Source organism: Periophthalmus magnuspinnatus, chromosome 11 (genome assembly GCF_009829125.3).
Source record: "Periophthalmus magnuspinnatus isolate fPerMag1 chromosome 11, fPerMag1.2.pri, whole genome shotgun sequence".
Lineage (NCBI taxonomy): Eukaryota > Metazoa > Chordata > Actinopteri > Gobiiformes > Gobiidae > Periophthalmus > Periophthalmus magnuspinnatus.
This window is the reverse complement of record NC_047136.2, coordinates 15776851-15792518: the sequence shown is the minus strand read 5'-3', so window position 1 is coordinate 15792518 and position 15668 is coordinate 15776851. Positions and strand designations below refer to the sequence as shown.

The 15668-nt window shown below is 40.5% G+C and overlaps 1 protein-coding gene across 1 annotated transcript in view; it reads right to left on the bottom strand.

Moving 5' to 3' along the window:
* Positions 1–6912: 6912 nt before the first annotated feature.
* The window catches only part of LOC117379120 (raftlin-like), a 54800-nt gene continuing 46044 nt past the window's right edge, over positions 6913–15668 (bottom strand). The window contains exons 8-12 of the mRNA XM_033975836.2: positions 12264–12370; positions 9559–9662; positions 7736–7811; positions 7175–7290; positions 6913–7078 (exon numbers count right to left, since the gene is read on the bottom strand). Of these exons, the coding sequence (XP_033831727.1) occupies positions 6913–7078; positions 7175–7290; positions 7736–7811; positions 9559–9662; positions 12264–12370 (569 nt within the window). The remainder of the gene's footprint in view (positions 7079–7174; positions 7291–7735; positions 7812–9558; positions 9663–12263; positions 12371–15668) is intronic.

Sequence of the window (15668 nt, the reverse complement as noted above, 5' to 3'; positions counted from 1 at the left end):
ATATTTCTGAGTTTTACCTAGTTTTGGTGAAGTTTATCGTTTGACTTCATCGTCGGACACGGACTATAGTAATTCCATAACTGTAATCTAGCAGCCATACTGTAAACAAGGACTTAAATTTAAACTAAAATTTAAACTTATAATTTCTGTCACTTCCAGAAAAATTTATGGAAGCCCGTTTCCACCATGGAAAAAAAAAAAAAAAAGCCCCACGGAAAGTCAAAATTACGAGTTTTAAACTCGTAATTATTAGTTTTAAACTCCTAATTACGAGTTTAAAGGAAAGGAAATTATTAAAATACCAAATTAATTTAATAAAAATTGATAAGGTTCACATTTTGTAAATGTTACGTTCCCAAAATTATGAGTTTTAAACTCGTAATTAGGAGTTTAACACTCGTAATTAGGAGTATTAAAACTACTAATTATGAGTTTAAAACTAATAATTACGAGTTTAAAACTCGTAATTTCAACTTTCTGTGGGGCTTTTATTTCTTTTTCATGGCGGAAACGGGCTTCCATAAAAATGCCTTCCTTTCACATAAATTGTTTGTATTTTGAATGTAATTTTGTCTCTTAATGACATAGATCAGAGGTGTCAAACACAATTTCACCAAGGGCCACATCAGGAAAATGGCTGCCGTCAAAGGGCCAGATGTAAAATAAATGTAACTACTCTTTAAATTTGTTAATTAATTTTCTGTATTTCTTACTTATTCAAGTTACAAATTTTGCATATGCGTTTGCAGAGATGTAAAAATATGCCTGTGTAACTGCGTATCTCCTGATAAAATTACATTTTAAGACCATCATACCTTTTAATTTACCCTATAGAGAGCCACATAAAATTATGTGAAGGGCCACATTTGGCTCGTGGGCCTTGAGTTTGACACATGTGACATAGAGAGAGGGATTGTTTAGAACTCAGCGCTACTTCCTGTATTTTTAACCATCTGTTTTTTCAAATTATGTTTTTGTTTGTTGGGATAGTATTTGTAGTAAATATTTATCAGGTTGAGAAGAAAAGCACAAAAATACAGAAAGTAGCGCTGAGTCTCTCTATGTCATCAACACCAAAAACTCCATGCAAAATGCAAAGACAATTTACCCATATAATTCTGTTTAACAATCATAAATATTGTTACAATTTAGTTTGGGCAACTTTTTAACATTATTCTTGCTAAGTAACAGCCATGGAATTACCTCTATGTAAGTTACTTCTACTGCCTGTGTTCAACCAGAAAGCAAAATTATAAACATCGCCAAAATTGAGGAAAGATCTTAAATATAATGACGTTATCTATGTTTAGTGAATGGGGTTGTCTAAACTGTCAAATGCACTTTAAATTTGAGAGGGCTCTTAAAACTAACACTGATTTCATAACAGTACAACACATAAATTAACTGTCATAATGAAATAATAAATACAGTGCAGTATTATATAAATACATTTTACATAGAAAAATACAACAGAAGTACTTTTTACAGTCCAGTCGTTCAAAGCTGTTTAAATAAACCTTAAGGCATTTACTCTTTACATACAGAACATAAGATACCTAAAAGGCCTGTACCCAATTTTCCCCTGTATTTAGACAAAATGGCCGCAGTACAGATGTATCGTATAAGCAGCTCTTGAGGTCAAAATAAGTCTGCTGTAAGCGGTCTGCGTCTAATTATACAGGGTTTTATTGTCTGAGAATCAGAAAGCGTGTATTAGCATGCTACTTGTTACTCCACTCTCTGAATGTTGTAAAAAATGCTTATAAACTCATCACGGTGAGTAATTAGGATGCTCTGAATGCAAAATATAAGTGCTGAATAAATTTCGACCACTGCAAACTGGTTAAAATGAACTAGTTTTGTTTTTCATGTTTTTAAGACAGTAAAAAATCAGGTACAGTGCCTTTAACTGCACAATACAGCCAACTCCAAAACTATAAATAACCTAACAGTAGAAAGTCTTTAACATTTTACTCATACATTATAATATTAACAAAGGCAACTCTATAGTACTCATTTTAGTTAGACGTTTCCAGGTTCACTCTGGGACGTTTTCGGGACATTGGCATTATCTGGCAACTTTCAACATGGACAAAAATGTGAGTGTAGTAAAAAATCTAACACCCGTACTGATGTGTAATAGGTTATATACAATAGAATTCTCCCTCTAGTGGCAGTAGTGGGTAGTGCAGGCGTTTCTAATGACGTTTTAAACAGCCAGCTGGCCTAATACAACATGTTAGCAGATGTTGTGGAGACAGTTAAATTAGCTGTGATGGGAATGTAAGTATATTCATGTTGTGAAGAAAATATTCTTATTATGTCTTTAAATGCATTTGTTCTGTGTCAGGCTGTCAGACCCAGACCAGACATTAACACATGTGAAGCGTCTGTCCCATCCCACAAGAAAGGAGGATATTGTTCTACCTGTCTAAGTGCAAAAGTTCACCATCTCATGGGTATGAAACAAAAGTCACTCTGCTTTGAAATGTATGTAGCTTTGTCATTCTGGTATAAATACTCAGAGCTCAGATGCTTGGCGGAAACTAAGGACCGTGACAAGAGATGCTCTAGGAGAGACTCAGAAAGACTTGGGACACCAGAAGGCTGCCAGTCTGCGGCCAGGGCAGATCTGGGCCTGGGCCTGTCTGTGTCTGTAACAAAGGATAAACCTTTTTTGTATTTCATAACTCACCGGGCTTCACAAATGGATTAGTTTTCAATTAGAATTGTAATCAAGAAATCAAAGAGATTCTGGCAAACCGTCCGACGCCTCAGAAGGGGGAAGCAGTGCTTCACCAACACTGTTTACAGTGCGGGTGGAGAGCTGCTGACTTCGACTGGGGATGTTGTCGGGCGGTGGAAGGAATACTTTGAGGATCTCCTCAATCCCACTGTCACGCCTTCCGAGGAGGAAGCAGAAACTGGGGTCCCAGAGGCGGACTCATCCATCACCCTGGCTGAAGTCACTGAGGTGGTTGGCAAGCTCCTCGGTGGTAAGGCTCCGGGGGTGGACGAGATTCGTCCTGAGTACCTCAAGTCTCTGGATGTTGTGGGGCTGTCTTGGCTGACACGTCTCTGCAACATCGCGTGGCGGTCGGGGACAGTGCCTGTGGAATGGCAGACCGGGGTGGTGGTCCCTCTGTATAAGAAGGGGGACCGGAGGGTGTGTTCCAATTACAGGGGAATCACACTCCTCAGCCTTCCCGGTAAGGTCTATTCCAGGGTACTGGAGAGGAGAATCCGACCGATAGTCGAACCTCGGATTCAGGAGGAGCAGTGTGGTTTTCGTCCTGGTCGTGGAACACTGGACCAGCTCTATACTCTCCATCGGGTCCTCGAGGGCTCATGGGAGTATGCCCAACCAGTCCACATGTGTTTTGTGGATCTGGAGAAGGCATTCGACCGTGTCCCTCGTGGTGTCCTTTGGGGGGTGCTCTGGGAGTATGGGGTCCGGGGCTCTTTGCTAAGGGCTGTCCGGTCCCTGTATGACCGGAGCAGGAGCTGTGTTCGCATTGCCGGCAGTAAGTCAGACCTGTTCCCAGTGCATGTTGGACTCCGCCAGGGCTGCCCTTTGTCACCGGTTCTGTTCATTATATTTATGGACAGAATTTCTAGGCGCAGCCAGGGGCCGGAGGGGGCCTGGTTTGGGAACCACAGGATTTCATCTCTGCTGTTTGCAGATGATGTTGTCCTGATGGCTTCTTCGAGCCAGGACCTGCAGCAGGCACTGGGGCGGTTTGCAGCCGAGTGTGAAGCGGCTGGGATGAGAATCAGCTCCTCCAAATCCGAGGCCATGGTTCTCGACCGGAAAAAGGTGGTTTGCTCTCTCCGGGTGGGTGGTGAGTCTCTGCCCCAAGTGGAGGAGTTCAAGTATCTCGGGGTCTTGTTCACGAGTGAGGGAAGGATGGAGCGGGAGATTGACAGGCGGATCGGTGCAGCGTCTGCAGTGATGCGGTCGCTGTATCGGTCCGTTGTGGTAAAGAAGGAGCTGAGCCGGAAGGCGAAGCTCTCGATTTACCGGTCAATCTACGTTCCTACCCTCACCTATGGTCATGAGCTCTGGGTAATGACCGAAAGGACAAGATCGCGGATACAAGCGGCTGAAATGGGCTTCCTCCGCAGAGTGGCCGGGCGCACCCTTAGGGATAGGGTGAGGAGCTCGGTCACACGGGAGGAGCTCGGAGTAGAGCCGCTGCTCCTACACGTTGAGAGGAACCAGCTGAGGTGGCTCGGGCATCTGCTCAGGATGCCTCCTGGACGCCTCCCTAGGGAGGTGTTCTGGGCATGTCCCACCGGGAGGAGGCCCCGGGGAAGACCCAGGACACGCTGGAGGGACTATGTCTCTCGGCTGGCCTGGGAACGCGTTGGGGTCCCACCGGAGGAGCTGGAGGACGTGTCCGGGGTGAGGGAAGTCTGGGAGTCCCTGCTTAGACTGCTGCCCCCGCGACCCGGCCCCGGATAAAGCGGAAGAAGATGGATGGATGGATGGATAGAATTGTAATTTTACGCAACAATAATGGTGTCAGAAGAGTGAGATCCATGAGTGATCGTCCAGGTTTCTGTCGTGATGCATGGAACTTTCAAAGAAGAACATGGACGGACATTGACTTATGTCCTGGACCACCACTGCTGGATTTGTACAACTTTGTCCGGTGAGCTTTTGCAATACAGACTTTATTTAATTAAGGGAAATCTTCATCTAGAAAGACTGGTAAATCAAAGGGCAATGTATTTTGAAAATGCAAAATGCTTAACTAAACATACACAATGGTTTTAGTTCTGATCCTATATCATTTTTGATTCTCACAAAAGCTAAAATTCCCATATTTCAATTACTTGATTGGACTTTTTCAGTCTTTTTGACTCCAAAATCTCATGTGTACTAGCATGCTGCTATAACACCAACAACAATTGCTGTCCCCCACTCCTGATTTCCTCATTTTTGGGACATAGTTGACAGACCACTCATCTCTTTAAGTCACTTTAAGCCACAGAAACGAAGTTGGACGTTACAAGTGCTAAAAGAAAAATGGGGAACAAAAGTTCAAGAGGATGTGGACAGATTCCAACTAAGGAGTCAAGTCAACTTGTGACATCAAAAGTAAAGCAGCTGAAAGCCACTGTGCCCAGTCACTAGCCCCTGATCCAGGTCTAGTTCATGGGACCGTGATGACTGTAGCTGCTTGATTAAGCTGTGAGACTCTGTGTAAAGGTGAACATGTTTTGCTGCACTTTGCTTTATATATTATCTATTATTGGGACCTATTTGGATTTATTCTCCACAGTGAGGTTTAGGAGTCATTACGGTTAACTACCAAACAGTCATGGCCCCTCTTATTGTAACTAGCTAGTCAACAGTCAAACGGGTTAAAGTCCCAGCTATTTAGTGAACAGTCAGTAGGTGAAACTCCTACTTACTAACTAGTAAAAAGGCAAAAGGGTGAGAGTCCCTGTGTAGTTAAGTGTAAGGACGGCTAAACTGTTCTCATGAGGGAGAGTAAATTCAAAGGGCCAATGCACCGCCATCAGGTCTAAGAATGGAGAAATTATGTAAGCGCAACGTGCAGGAAGACAAATGTAAATTTACGTCATGTCACTTTGACCTAATTCAGTCGCAATGTTAAGTGTGAAGAACTGTGGCAACATGGGAAAAAAAACAAGAAAAAAAAAAGGGGAAAATGATTAAGTACAGGGGGTGACACCAGAAGTCAACTGTACGTTTGTGTGTCCTTGGACCTGATCAGTCAAGCTGCACGATGTAAATTGTGCGTTATCAGAAAATATGTGTTTAACATTTGAGCCTTTGTAAACAATCAGCAAGAAAATGACTGGATCCAGTTTTAACAGATTCACTGATTTTCTAGTTTTATTTCTTTTTTTTTTTTAAATATTTCTTTTTTTAAAAATTGTATTTATTTTGTGCTTTTTGCCTCATCACGGCAGTGAGTTTAATGACACACATGTCCTAATTAGCTCAAATCAGAATGAGTCTTATATAAAGGTTCAATTGAGGAGGGTCTCTTTACGTAGAATTCTTACTAAAAGTGGACATGAGGGCAAAACACAAATTTGCGCTTTTCTTTTTTGGAACAGACCTTATTTTCATATTAACTTGTCTTTTTACAGAGCACAAACTTAACATGGAAAGTAAGCACAGTTTATAAATGAGACTGCAGCTGAAGTCTACATCAGAATCAAACTGGGTTCAAATCAGGACAAAACAAGTAAAAGTGTGAACACAAACTTACAGACAAAAGGCCACTTCCTGGTTTTGTTGTCAAAATACCTCATTTCAAACTATTTTAACACTAAGTTAAAGGTGTGTTTCTTGATAGAGATTTCGATACTAGAATACATTTTTGCAACAAATAACTTTCAACACTAAATCAACACAGTTTTTTATGTAATATCACCATGTGGTCTTATACTAGGTCTGATAAAGGTCAAAACCATTAAAAAACTATTCAGGAAAAGTCCAAATCGGTCCCAGTTTCCAGTACCTGCTCAAATGAATATCTAGTTTTGATACTAATTTCAGTATTGGATTAATTTCTGGGTATCAATTTTACAACAACCAAAGTTACTGGTTTCAATTGCTTATTCAAAACATGACATTGATCCATCCATCTATCCATCCATCCATCCATCCATCCATCCATGACATTGAGTGATTGCTTAAATATGGCTGATTGAAACAGTTATTCCAAGTCTGCTTAATGGCGACAGTAGCTGACAGTACTACAGCAGTTGTAACTTCACAAAAATAAATAAATAAAAGCCAGCCGCCTTAAATCAAGGTAAACACTGAGGAATCACATTGCGGTTAAACCCTTCCGTCCCGTCCCATTTCCCACCTCCTTCCCACACGATCCCAGTTTTCCCAGTGACAGTGTGAACCCGGGCGTGTTGTCAGCAGACCCCGGAGAAGAGTTGGATCTTGACGGGCTCCTCCACCGGGCCCTGGGACTCCTTGCGGCACACGTCTGTCCACCTAACGCTCTTGTGGATGCTGTCCACTTCTGTCTCGTCCTCCATGCCCTCCGGCGGCGCTCCGTTTCCGGGCAGGTACAGGACGCTTCCGTGGTGATGGTGGTGATGGTGGTTTCTCTGTTCTGGTTCTTCCTCCCTCCTCCTCTGCTCAGGTTCTTCCTCCCCTCTCCTCCTCCTGTGCGTGGGGGCTTCCTCTGGGCCCGGCGTGCCCCTCCTTAGGCTGTCCATCTCCAGGTGAAGGGAGGGGGGGAGGACTCTGCTACTCTTCTTGGGCTTGCTCCGGCTTCTGAGGTTCATCTGAAATCAGACACAAGCAACTTCCTGTTTGTTTTGTTCTTTGTTCTCAAGAGGACAACCTGTATAAATGTAGATAGTTGCAACCTGGTCTTAATTTCTATCAGTAAGTTTATAGCATTGTTTATTTATATGATTTTGGCGATTGCAATTAGATTTGCAATTTGTTTTAATAATAGGAGGCTGTTAAAAGTTCACATTTGAACCGTGTCTAAATCAATTGACCAAAGACTGAAATATGAACTGACAAACTAACACAAGAATCACGTTTCAGAACATGTTTGTACAGATCTAAACTACAGGGTGACCAGTTTTTATGCAGAACGAGACAAGACATTTTGTTGTTTGTGGTATTGTTTATGATATTTCAAAAATTGCAGAATTTGTGATTTGCTAATTGTGTCCATTTAAATTGTCATTTCGGTTGTGATGAATCTTGCAGCCGTACCTTGAAGTCTCTCCCCTTCCTCTGCAGCACGGGCCTCTGCAGGAACAGGATCTGCTTGGTGGACAGGCTCCCATCACTGCACAAAAACATTATTAGAGTTTACAGGTATACTGACCGATACTAAATTTATTATTGAAACAGTTACCTCATTTGGAAAAGTATCGATTCTAAAAAAAAAAAGTCACATTAACAGGACAGAAATGAAACTTTCCTGAACAGCTTTAGAATGATCTTGAGCTGTATCAGAATAAGTATAAGACTAGTATACACTCATGGACCACTATGGAACCTATCTGGATGACTGGGGCATTACAAAGATGTAAGGCCACATGGTAATATAAAAGAAGGCACTATGATGTCATGTTGAAAATCACATTCTACTCTCTAAATAATATCATTATATTAATAAATAATATCATTGTGGTATCAAAATCGGTATTGAGTATCGAGTTTGTCAAATTGCGACAACACTAATATAAACAGCTCCTGACATCAAAATAAGTCCACTGTTATATGCATCAAATTATAAAGCTTTTTACTGTCAGACAATCAGGAAGTGCATGTTAGTATGCTAGTTGTTCTTTGCGAGAACATTAAAACTCTGCTCTGGTCTTTGAAAGTTGTGAGAAGTGATTAATTGTAGTGAATAATTAGGATGCTCAGATTGCATAAGGTTATTGAGGAATAACTTTGCACCATTGAAAATCATTTAAAATGAACTAGTTCTGTTTTTAACACAGTAAAAATCAGGTACAGTGCCTTTAATCTGCCGCTCTTTGAGTGTGACAGGTTTAAATGTGGTTTCATGTAGAGACGTGAGGAGCCTCTGTACTTGGTTCAAATGTGAGCGCTGACAGTACAGTGCTGTGATGTGACAATAGGACTTGTTTACGGTTGTCAATAGTGATGGGGTCAAACTAAATGCACCAAAATATGGAAATCTGGCAAAATATTGCAGTTATGACAAACAACACAAAGTGATGTTCCTGACAGCCTCAGGCCTAAATGTGTCTGATATGTTGACAGGTTTAGCCCTATAGGTTCTTCTTTAATACTTTTACTTAAGTAGATTTAATACTTTATACTTAAGTAGATTTTTTTCATGTGATACTTTTTTTTGCTCCGGCATCTGCAGTTTTGCTTAAATAACAAAATGTAGTACTTCCCCCATCACTGCTGACTACTCTGGTTGGAGTACTCATAATATCAGGATTTCTCACATGTCCTTACATAAAGTGGATTGATCCTTCATTCTTGATGTACTTCCTCATTTTACATATCACGTTATTTCAAGAAACTGGAAAATTGCAAAAGCAGGGGGCAGTGACTCATTCTGTAACTTTGTTCCCTCTGACCAGATGGTGGCACATTCAACTCTCGCTCAAAGCCTGTACTGTTGTCATTGTGTCGCTGGGCAAGACACTTCACCCACATTGCCTCATCCAATGTGATGTTGAAGGCTGTGACGGGGAGAGCATCTGGTGTAAGTAACATGCCAAAATGTGAGTACTTTGCCATGGCACATTTAACCGTTAACATAGCAACAAAAAAACCAAAATGGTAACAACAGTGGCACTGAGATAATTCCACACACTGTGACATAAGCACCATAAATATTAAGCACCCCGAGGAGAGTTCACCCCTCAACCTCTTGCTCTATGGGAGTCCCAGATGACAGCTGTTAGAACACACATGGTGTACTCATATAATTTTGGATATACTTGACTATAAACTGGTCATTCTTGCTGTTATTTGCTGGGGCTGGTGTTACTTCTATTCCACATTGCCGGATCTACTTTGTGTGAGTTGGTTCGGTCGGTCACCTGTTGGTCTTGACGATGGGCGTAGGCAGGACACACATGAGTCTCCAGCCAAACGGAGCCAAGGACTGGAGCAGGGGGATATAGTCTGCCTTCACCATCACACCCTGCACACACATAGTTACAGGTATCACATTACAATTAAGAGGTAGAGAAATGAATGGTAAATATATATATAATGCATTAGTCTTATTAGTTTTCCAGATGCTCAAAATCGCTCAACAGTTTGGTGCATTATTCATTGACTCCACACTCGGAGGTGGTTCCCTGGGGCAGACTGATGGAAGTGAGGCTACCAATCTGCACCATCAACCCCCCCCCCCCCCCCCCCCCCATCACCAACACTGACGCACACAGCACACTCATACTATGCAAGGTGGGTGAAGTGTCTTGCCTAAGCACACAACAACAGTTTTTGAGACTAGTGCTCCACTGTGGCACCGGATATTCCCAGTGGTCTCTCATCCAAGTACTAACCAGGCCCTGTCCTACTTGGCTTCTGATGAGATCAGGCTTTGACAATGAGGTTTAGTTTATTACTTTCCATCTAAATATTCTTCAGGGTTTTCTCCACTTTCTCAATAAGGTATAATAGACAGTTTAGCTCTGTCATAAAATACAGCTACCTGATAAATGAATAATGCACAAAATCTGATTGCAAAAATGAAACAAAGTAAATCATATCTTAAGAAGTGGTGCAAGAAACAAATGCTTAACTGATTTTATATTATCAACATAAAGCTTTTGTTCCTTACTTTTAGACTTAATGTGGGAAAACTTTTATTCAAATAAGAGTACTGCCCTGTACAATATATTACTCAAGTAGGAGGAACAGTATCTAAAAATCTAAGAGGTTATATTAAAAAGAATTTAGCAGTTGGAAACACTTAGATTAAACTACATTAAAGCCACAATATGTAACTTGTTAGCCTGTTTTTAATTTTGGTTGTGTTTATTGGACTAAAAACTGCAAGCTTGTGTCTCCAATAGGGGTGGGACAATAAACAATAATGTGGTTTATTGTGATAAAAAAAGATGATAGTCGTTTGTGGGGTATTTTATATAATCGTGATAATCGTCAACAAAGGTAATCACCATTATATCACCAGAATGTGCAGAAAAAAACTAGTGTTGCTGTTTTCACTTCACAAATACAACATTATAACAGTTTAAATATGAAACTTATTCATAATATTAATATCATAATTAGATAATTTCTCAGGAACTTTGATAATTATCACGATATTATTGTCATCTTTAATGATAAGTATAAAGCCAAATTTCAGTTTGTCCCATGCTCTACAAACCTGACTCTTATTTGACACCCCTCTTGCTTGTTTCCATGGAAATGTTGTTCCTTTGGCTATAATATTCCGCAGTATGACATAAAACGTATCCATCTCCATAGAGAATGTTCCCAAGTATGGTTTTCACTTTATATTTCCATGGAATCACGCAGGTGACGTGCTATCTCCAGAAAGTTACATACTGTACCTTTGTCTTTCTGAAAATGAACAATGCAAACATAATTATGATACACACTATGTAGTTAAATGTAGATGCCAACTCTTAAACAACATATAAAACAGAAAAAAACTAAATATTATCTAGAAACCTTTCAAACAACGATATGTAGTGATCTTATAAAGTCAATCCTGCAAAACAGAGAATTTGAGTCCTTTTTCTCCAGCGTAGCCTTGGTAGCCAGCGGGACTGACACCCTCTAATCCCCCTGTGATCCTGCTCCATGTCTGAGAGAAGAGAGCTTAAACCTCATTTACACCAGAAGCCCTCCTCATAGATACAGACACAACAGTCCAATCACTCCTCAGTCCTCACACACTCAGCCTACACGCAGCCCAGGAAAACTGGATAACTGGCCTAGTCCAATTTAAACCACTTTATCAAAATACATGTAAACCCAGGAACTACGATTAAAGTGTCATGAGTCGAATCACGAAGATCACAATGACACATCTGGAGAAGCTGATACATACTCGGATGCCCGCTTCATGCAACAGTGCAGTCTGATTTACATTAGGTGGAGATTAGGAGAGGTGTTCAACTGCGCAGGGAAAGAAACAGCCAGGAAATATTAGACATGTGTTTCGACTTTTAATCACTTGTTTTAGATTAGCACTGATGTGTGAAAATAAAACCTACTGGACTTCACGGTGTTTATTTGTACTGCAGAGAGAAAATAACTTGTGAGTGTGGTTATATGTATGATAACCATTTTATTTAGCAATTATGGCTGCAAAGTTTTAGTGCTAATGCTAAATTACTAGGCGCCCCTGAACATCTCATAGTCCCCTGTTCACACCTATTTGGTTCTTTGACCTGCTAAAGAGTGGGACAAGACTGGTCTGACAAGTTTTCATACCTAATTTTCTTTTTAATTATAGTTAACATTAATGCTCTTCACATCATTGTTTGCATTGGTGGGTAAAAGCAGCTGTAAAATATAATGTATCCATTTTGTTGTGTATCAACTAATACAGGAGCTACTCACACGGTCACCCCTTTTTGTCCAATCAGGCACATCGTTACCAAGAATCCTGGGAACTGCCTGACACAATCTCAGACTAAGTTCAAACTAAGACATGTTCCTGACTCAAATCAGTTACAGGACCTTTAAAGCCTGAATCCCTCCTCACACACACATGTTTACATAGACCCTCCTCACAGACATATACAGGCACACTCACGTCCACCACGGTCCACTGCTCCACCACAATGGCATCATACGAGGCGTTCACGGACTGGGTGGAGCTCTGGAAAATGAAGACGCTGTCCACCAGGGCCACTCCACTGTCTGAGGAGCACAGGAGAAAGCTGTCACAGAGGCATCACCCAAACACTAACATTAGCTCAGAGAAGTCGTGTGAGCTCAGGCTGAACACAGACCTCCTGCTCTGACTGTACTTACTGTAATAAGGTCAGGGCGCTCATTTAAAGTGCTCATATTCAAAGGTGCATGGGAAAAGTAGCCAAAAATTATACTCAAGGTTAACATTACTTCAAAATAATATAACTCAAGTAGAAGTGCACAGTAGTGGTCCAAGAAATTACTCAGATAAGAGTAAAAAGTAATTGGGAAAAGCACTTCTACTACTTAAAATCTGAAGTACTTAAAAAACTAAAAATATTACTCAAGTAGGAGTAAAAGTATGCCACTAGAAAAGTACTCTGAAATGTATAGTTTCTTTAAAAAGTTACTCAAACAAATATAACAGTAAATGTAACCATACCCACCTCGCCTCATATCACGCTTTATTTTCGCCTTTTTTAGTTTTGAAGAGGCTTGTGTTCACCGTGCCATTATAATTCATATTTTAGAACTAAAAAGATAGTTGTACAAGACATTTCACATTAGAGCAGTATTTCTCAGTGTGGTATGCAAGCTCCTTCAGGTGATACACTGGATAAAGGCACAGGACCAAATTTATCCAGATGGTGGTGTCTATCAGAGGCTCAAAATTATAGAGTACACTGCCAGAGCACATCATAAACTGTGACAACTACTCAACCTTGAAGAATTTTCTTATAAATTGGTTGAAAACTATTCAGTCATGCGCCCGTAGATGATCTCATGCTTTTTTCTTGTTTATTATTCTTTACAGTGGATTTTTTGTTTTCAATTGTGCCAAAATGGCTGTGTAATGCTGTTGAATGCTACATGTATCTCAAACATGCATGAATCACTCTAAATAGAACTTCAAGGGGGTAAATGAGAAGGGAAACAATTACAATCCAGGGATGAGCCCCGGGCGCAGAGCAGCAGAGTGAGACGCTGAGCTCTCGCCCGCATTGTCACAAATCAAGTGTTCAGTCTCAGCAGATAGAGACTGTGTGTGTCCCTCAAAAAACTCCAATAAGCCACATTTCAAAAATGCTATTGCAGATGTCAGACGACAAAACTTAAAATAAAAATACTGACTTGTCCAAGTAACAAACAAATGGATAAGAATGTGAAATGTGGACTGGTAAACATTAGGTCTCTTTCCTCTAAATCTCTTTTAATAAATGAGTTAATTGGCGATCATAACATAAATCTTCTAGCTCTAATTAAAATGTGGCTCCTGCAAGATGATTATTTTAGACTAAATGTGTCGATTCCACCTAGTCGCTTGAATTTTCAGAGCGCCAGGCACACAGGCCGAGGTGATGGTGTGGTAGTCATTTCACACTCCACTTTACTTCTTAGTCCTAAAACTAATACTGCATTTCTCTCATTTGAAATCCTCTTACTGTCAATTACTTGTCCAAACTGGAGAAACCAAAAAGCAGTTTTTTTTTTTCATAATAATCTACCAACCTCCTGGTCCCTATTACAAGTTTTTGATTGAGTTCTCTGACTTTTTATCAAGTCTAGTGTTAGCTTGGGAAAGGATTGTAATAGTTTGAGATTGGAACATACATGTTGACAACAGCAGTGCCTTGGTAATGCCTTCAGTTCCCTACTAGATGCATCGGTTTTACCCAGAATGTAAATAAAACAACTCAGTGACGAGCAGGTTTCCGTTCAGCACTATAACCAGGCTGACAAACTGCAACAACCCAGTTTGAATCTTCATCTCTCAATTAAATGAAATGACTCCTACAGTTAGTACTGAGCAAGTCCAGCCAGTAAAACTAGGATCCTGCATAAATCCACCAGAGATACTAGAGAGTTTACTGCTGTTGATCAAGCAGAGATAACTTCAGCCATTATTCCTCTAAAACATCAGCTTGTATGTTAGACCCTATTCCAAGCAGATGCCTCAAAGAATGACACATAATTATCTGCTTCTTAACCTGAAAAAACAGAAGTAATTTTTCTAAGCCCCAAAGGCTTGTGAGACTCTGTGTCTGACCAGATAGTCACACTGGACAATGTCAGTGTAGCCTCCAGCTTTACTATAAGGAAACTTGAAGTCTTATTTAACCAAGAGCTTTCATTCACAGCACATATAAACCAAGCCTGTAAAACAGCCTTTTTCCACCTATGTAATATCACCAAAATCAGTAATATCTTGCCTAAAATTGATGCTTAAGAACATATTCATACTCTTGTTACATCAAGGCTATGTCACCGTAATTCCCTACTCCTATTCCTTGTCGAGTTTAGAATTACATTCTGCAAGATTGTATAGTACGATATCATCCAAAATCCACTCTTAAAATGCTGGACTACTGGTGGTTTCTAGAGTGTCTAAAAGCACAATAGGAAGGTAAGCATTTAGCTAAAGCTCCTGTGTTATGGAATCAGCTTCAAGCCCATACTACAGAGGCCAACATAAAACGTTCCTTTTTTAATTAGTTTATAGCCAGTTAGGAGCAGAAATAAAACCCACAGTTTCAGCTACGCTGCCTTTGGAGCAACTATGCTGGGGGAAGTATGGTAACTTGAGCACTATCCACAGTTTCTTCCTACTTTTCCTGTATTCACCTTTCACTCTTCAGTTCACCTGTAGTCTGTTCAATGCTATTCACAAGTTGTTCCCTGTTTCAGCTGTTTCAGATGCCTGGCTATTGACTCCCCGGGGATTACTGGATTCTAGATGACCCCTCTATGCCCTGGTCCTGTTCTGTGAACCAGAATCCTCCCCTTCCCTTACCTGGCTGGATGACCCCTACTCTATTTTGGCTGAGCCTCCCTCTGTCCATTAGTTTTGGCCAGGCTCTGATCCTACAGACTTGAACTTTATCTGCAAGTGGATGTGTGTTAGTCCTGGACACATCTGCAGCCTGTCCGTCCTGGTTTAGTCCATGGAAATGGATCTCATTTTTACTTCACTATGGTTTTCCTCAAGGTTTCTCTTGGTTCTCTTCCTCTTCCCACTGGGTTTTTGGATTTTTTTTCTGCCAAGAATGAGGGTCTAAGGACAAGGGATGTTCTGGGACAGTTATCTATTTGCTTGTTTTCAGTGAATGCTGGTTAATCTGTTTGTTACTGACCATTATTTGTTTCACTGTTGAATTTTCTAAATTCTGTTGGTTAAATCAATAATCTTCTTAAGCCCTAAAAGGCAACTGCTGTTGTGATTTGGTGAAAATACATTGAATTGAATTATAACACTGTTAAAAGTTCTTAAGTAAAATTTGCATAATACATAATAATTCATAAGAAT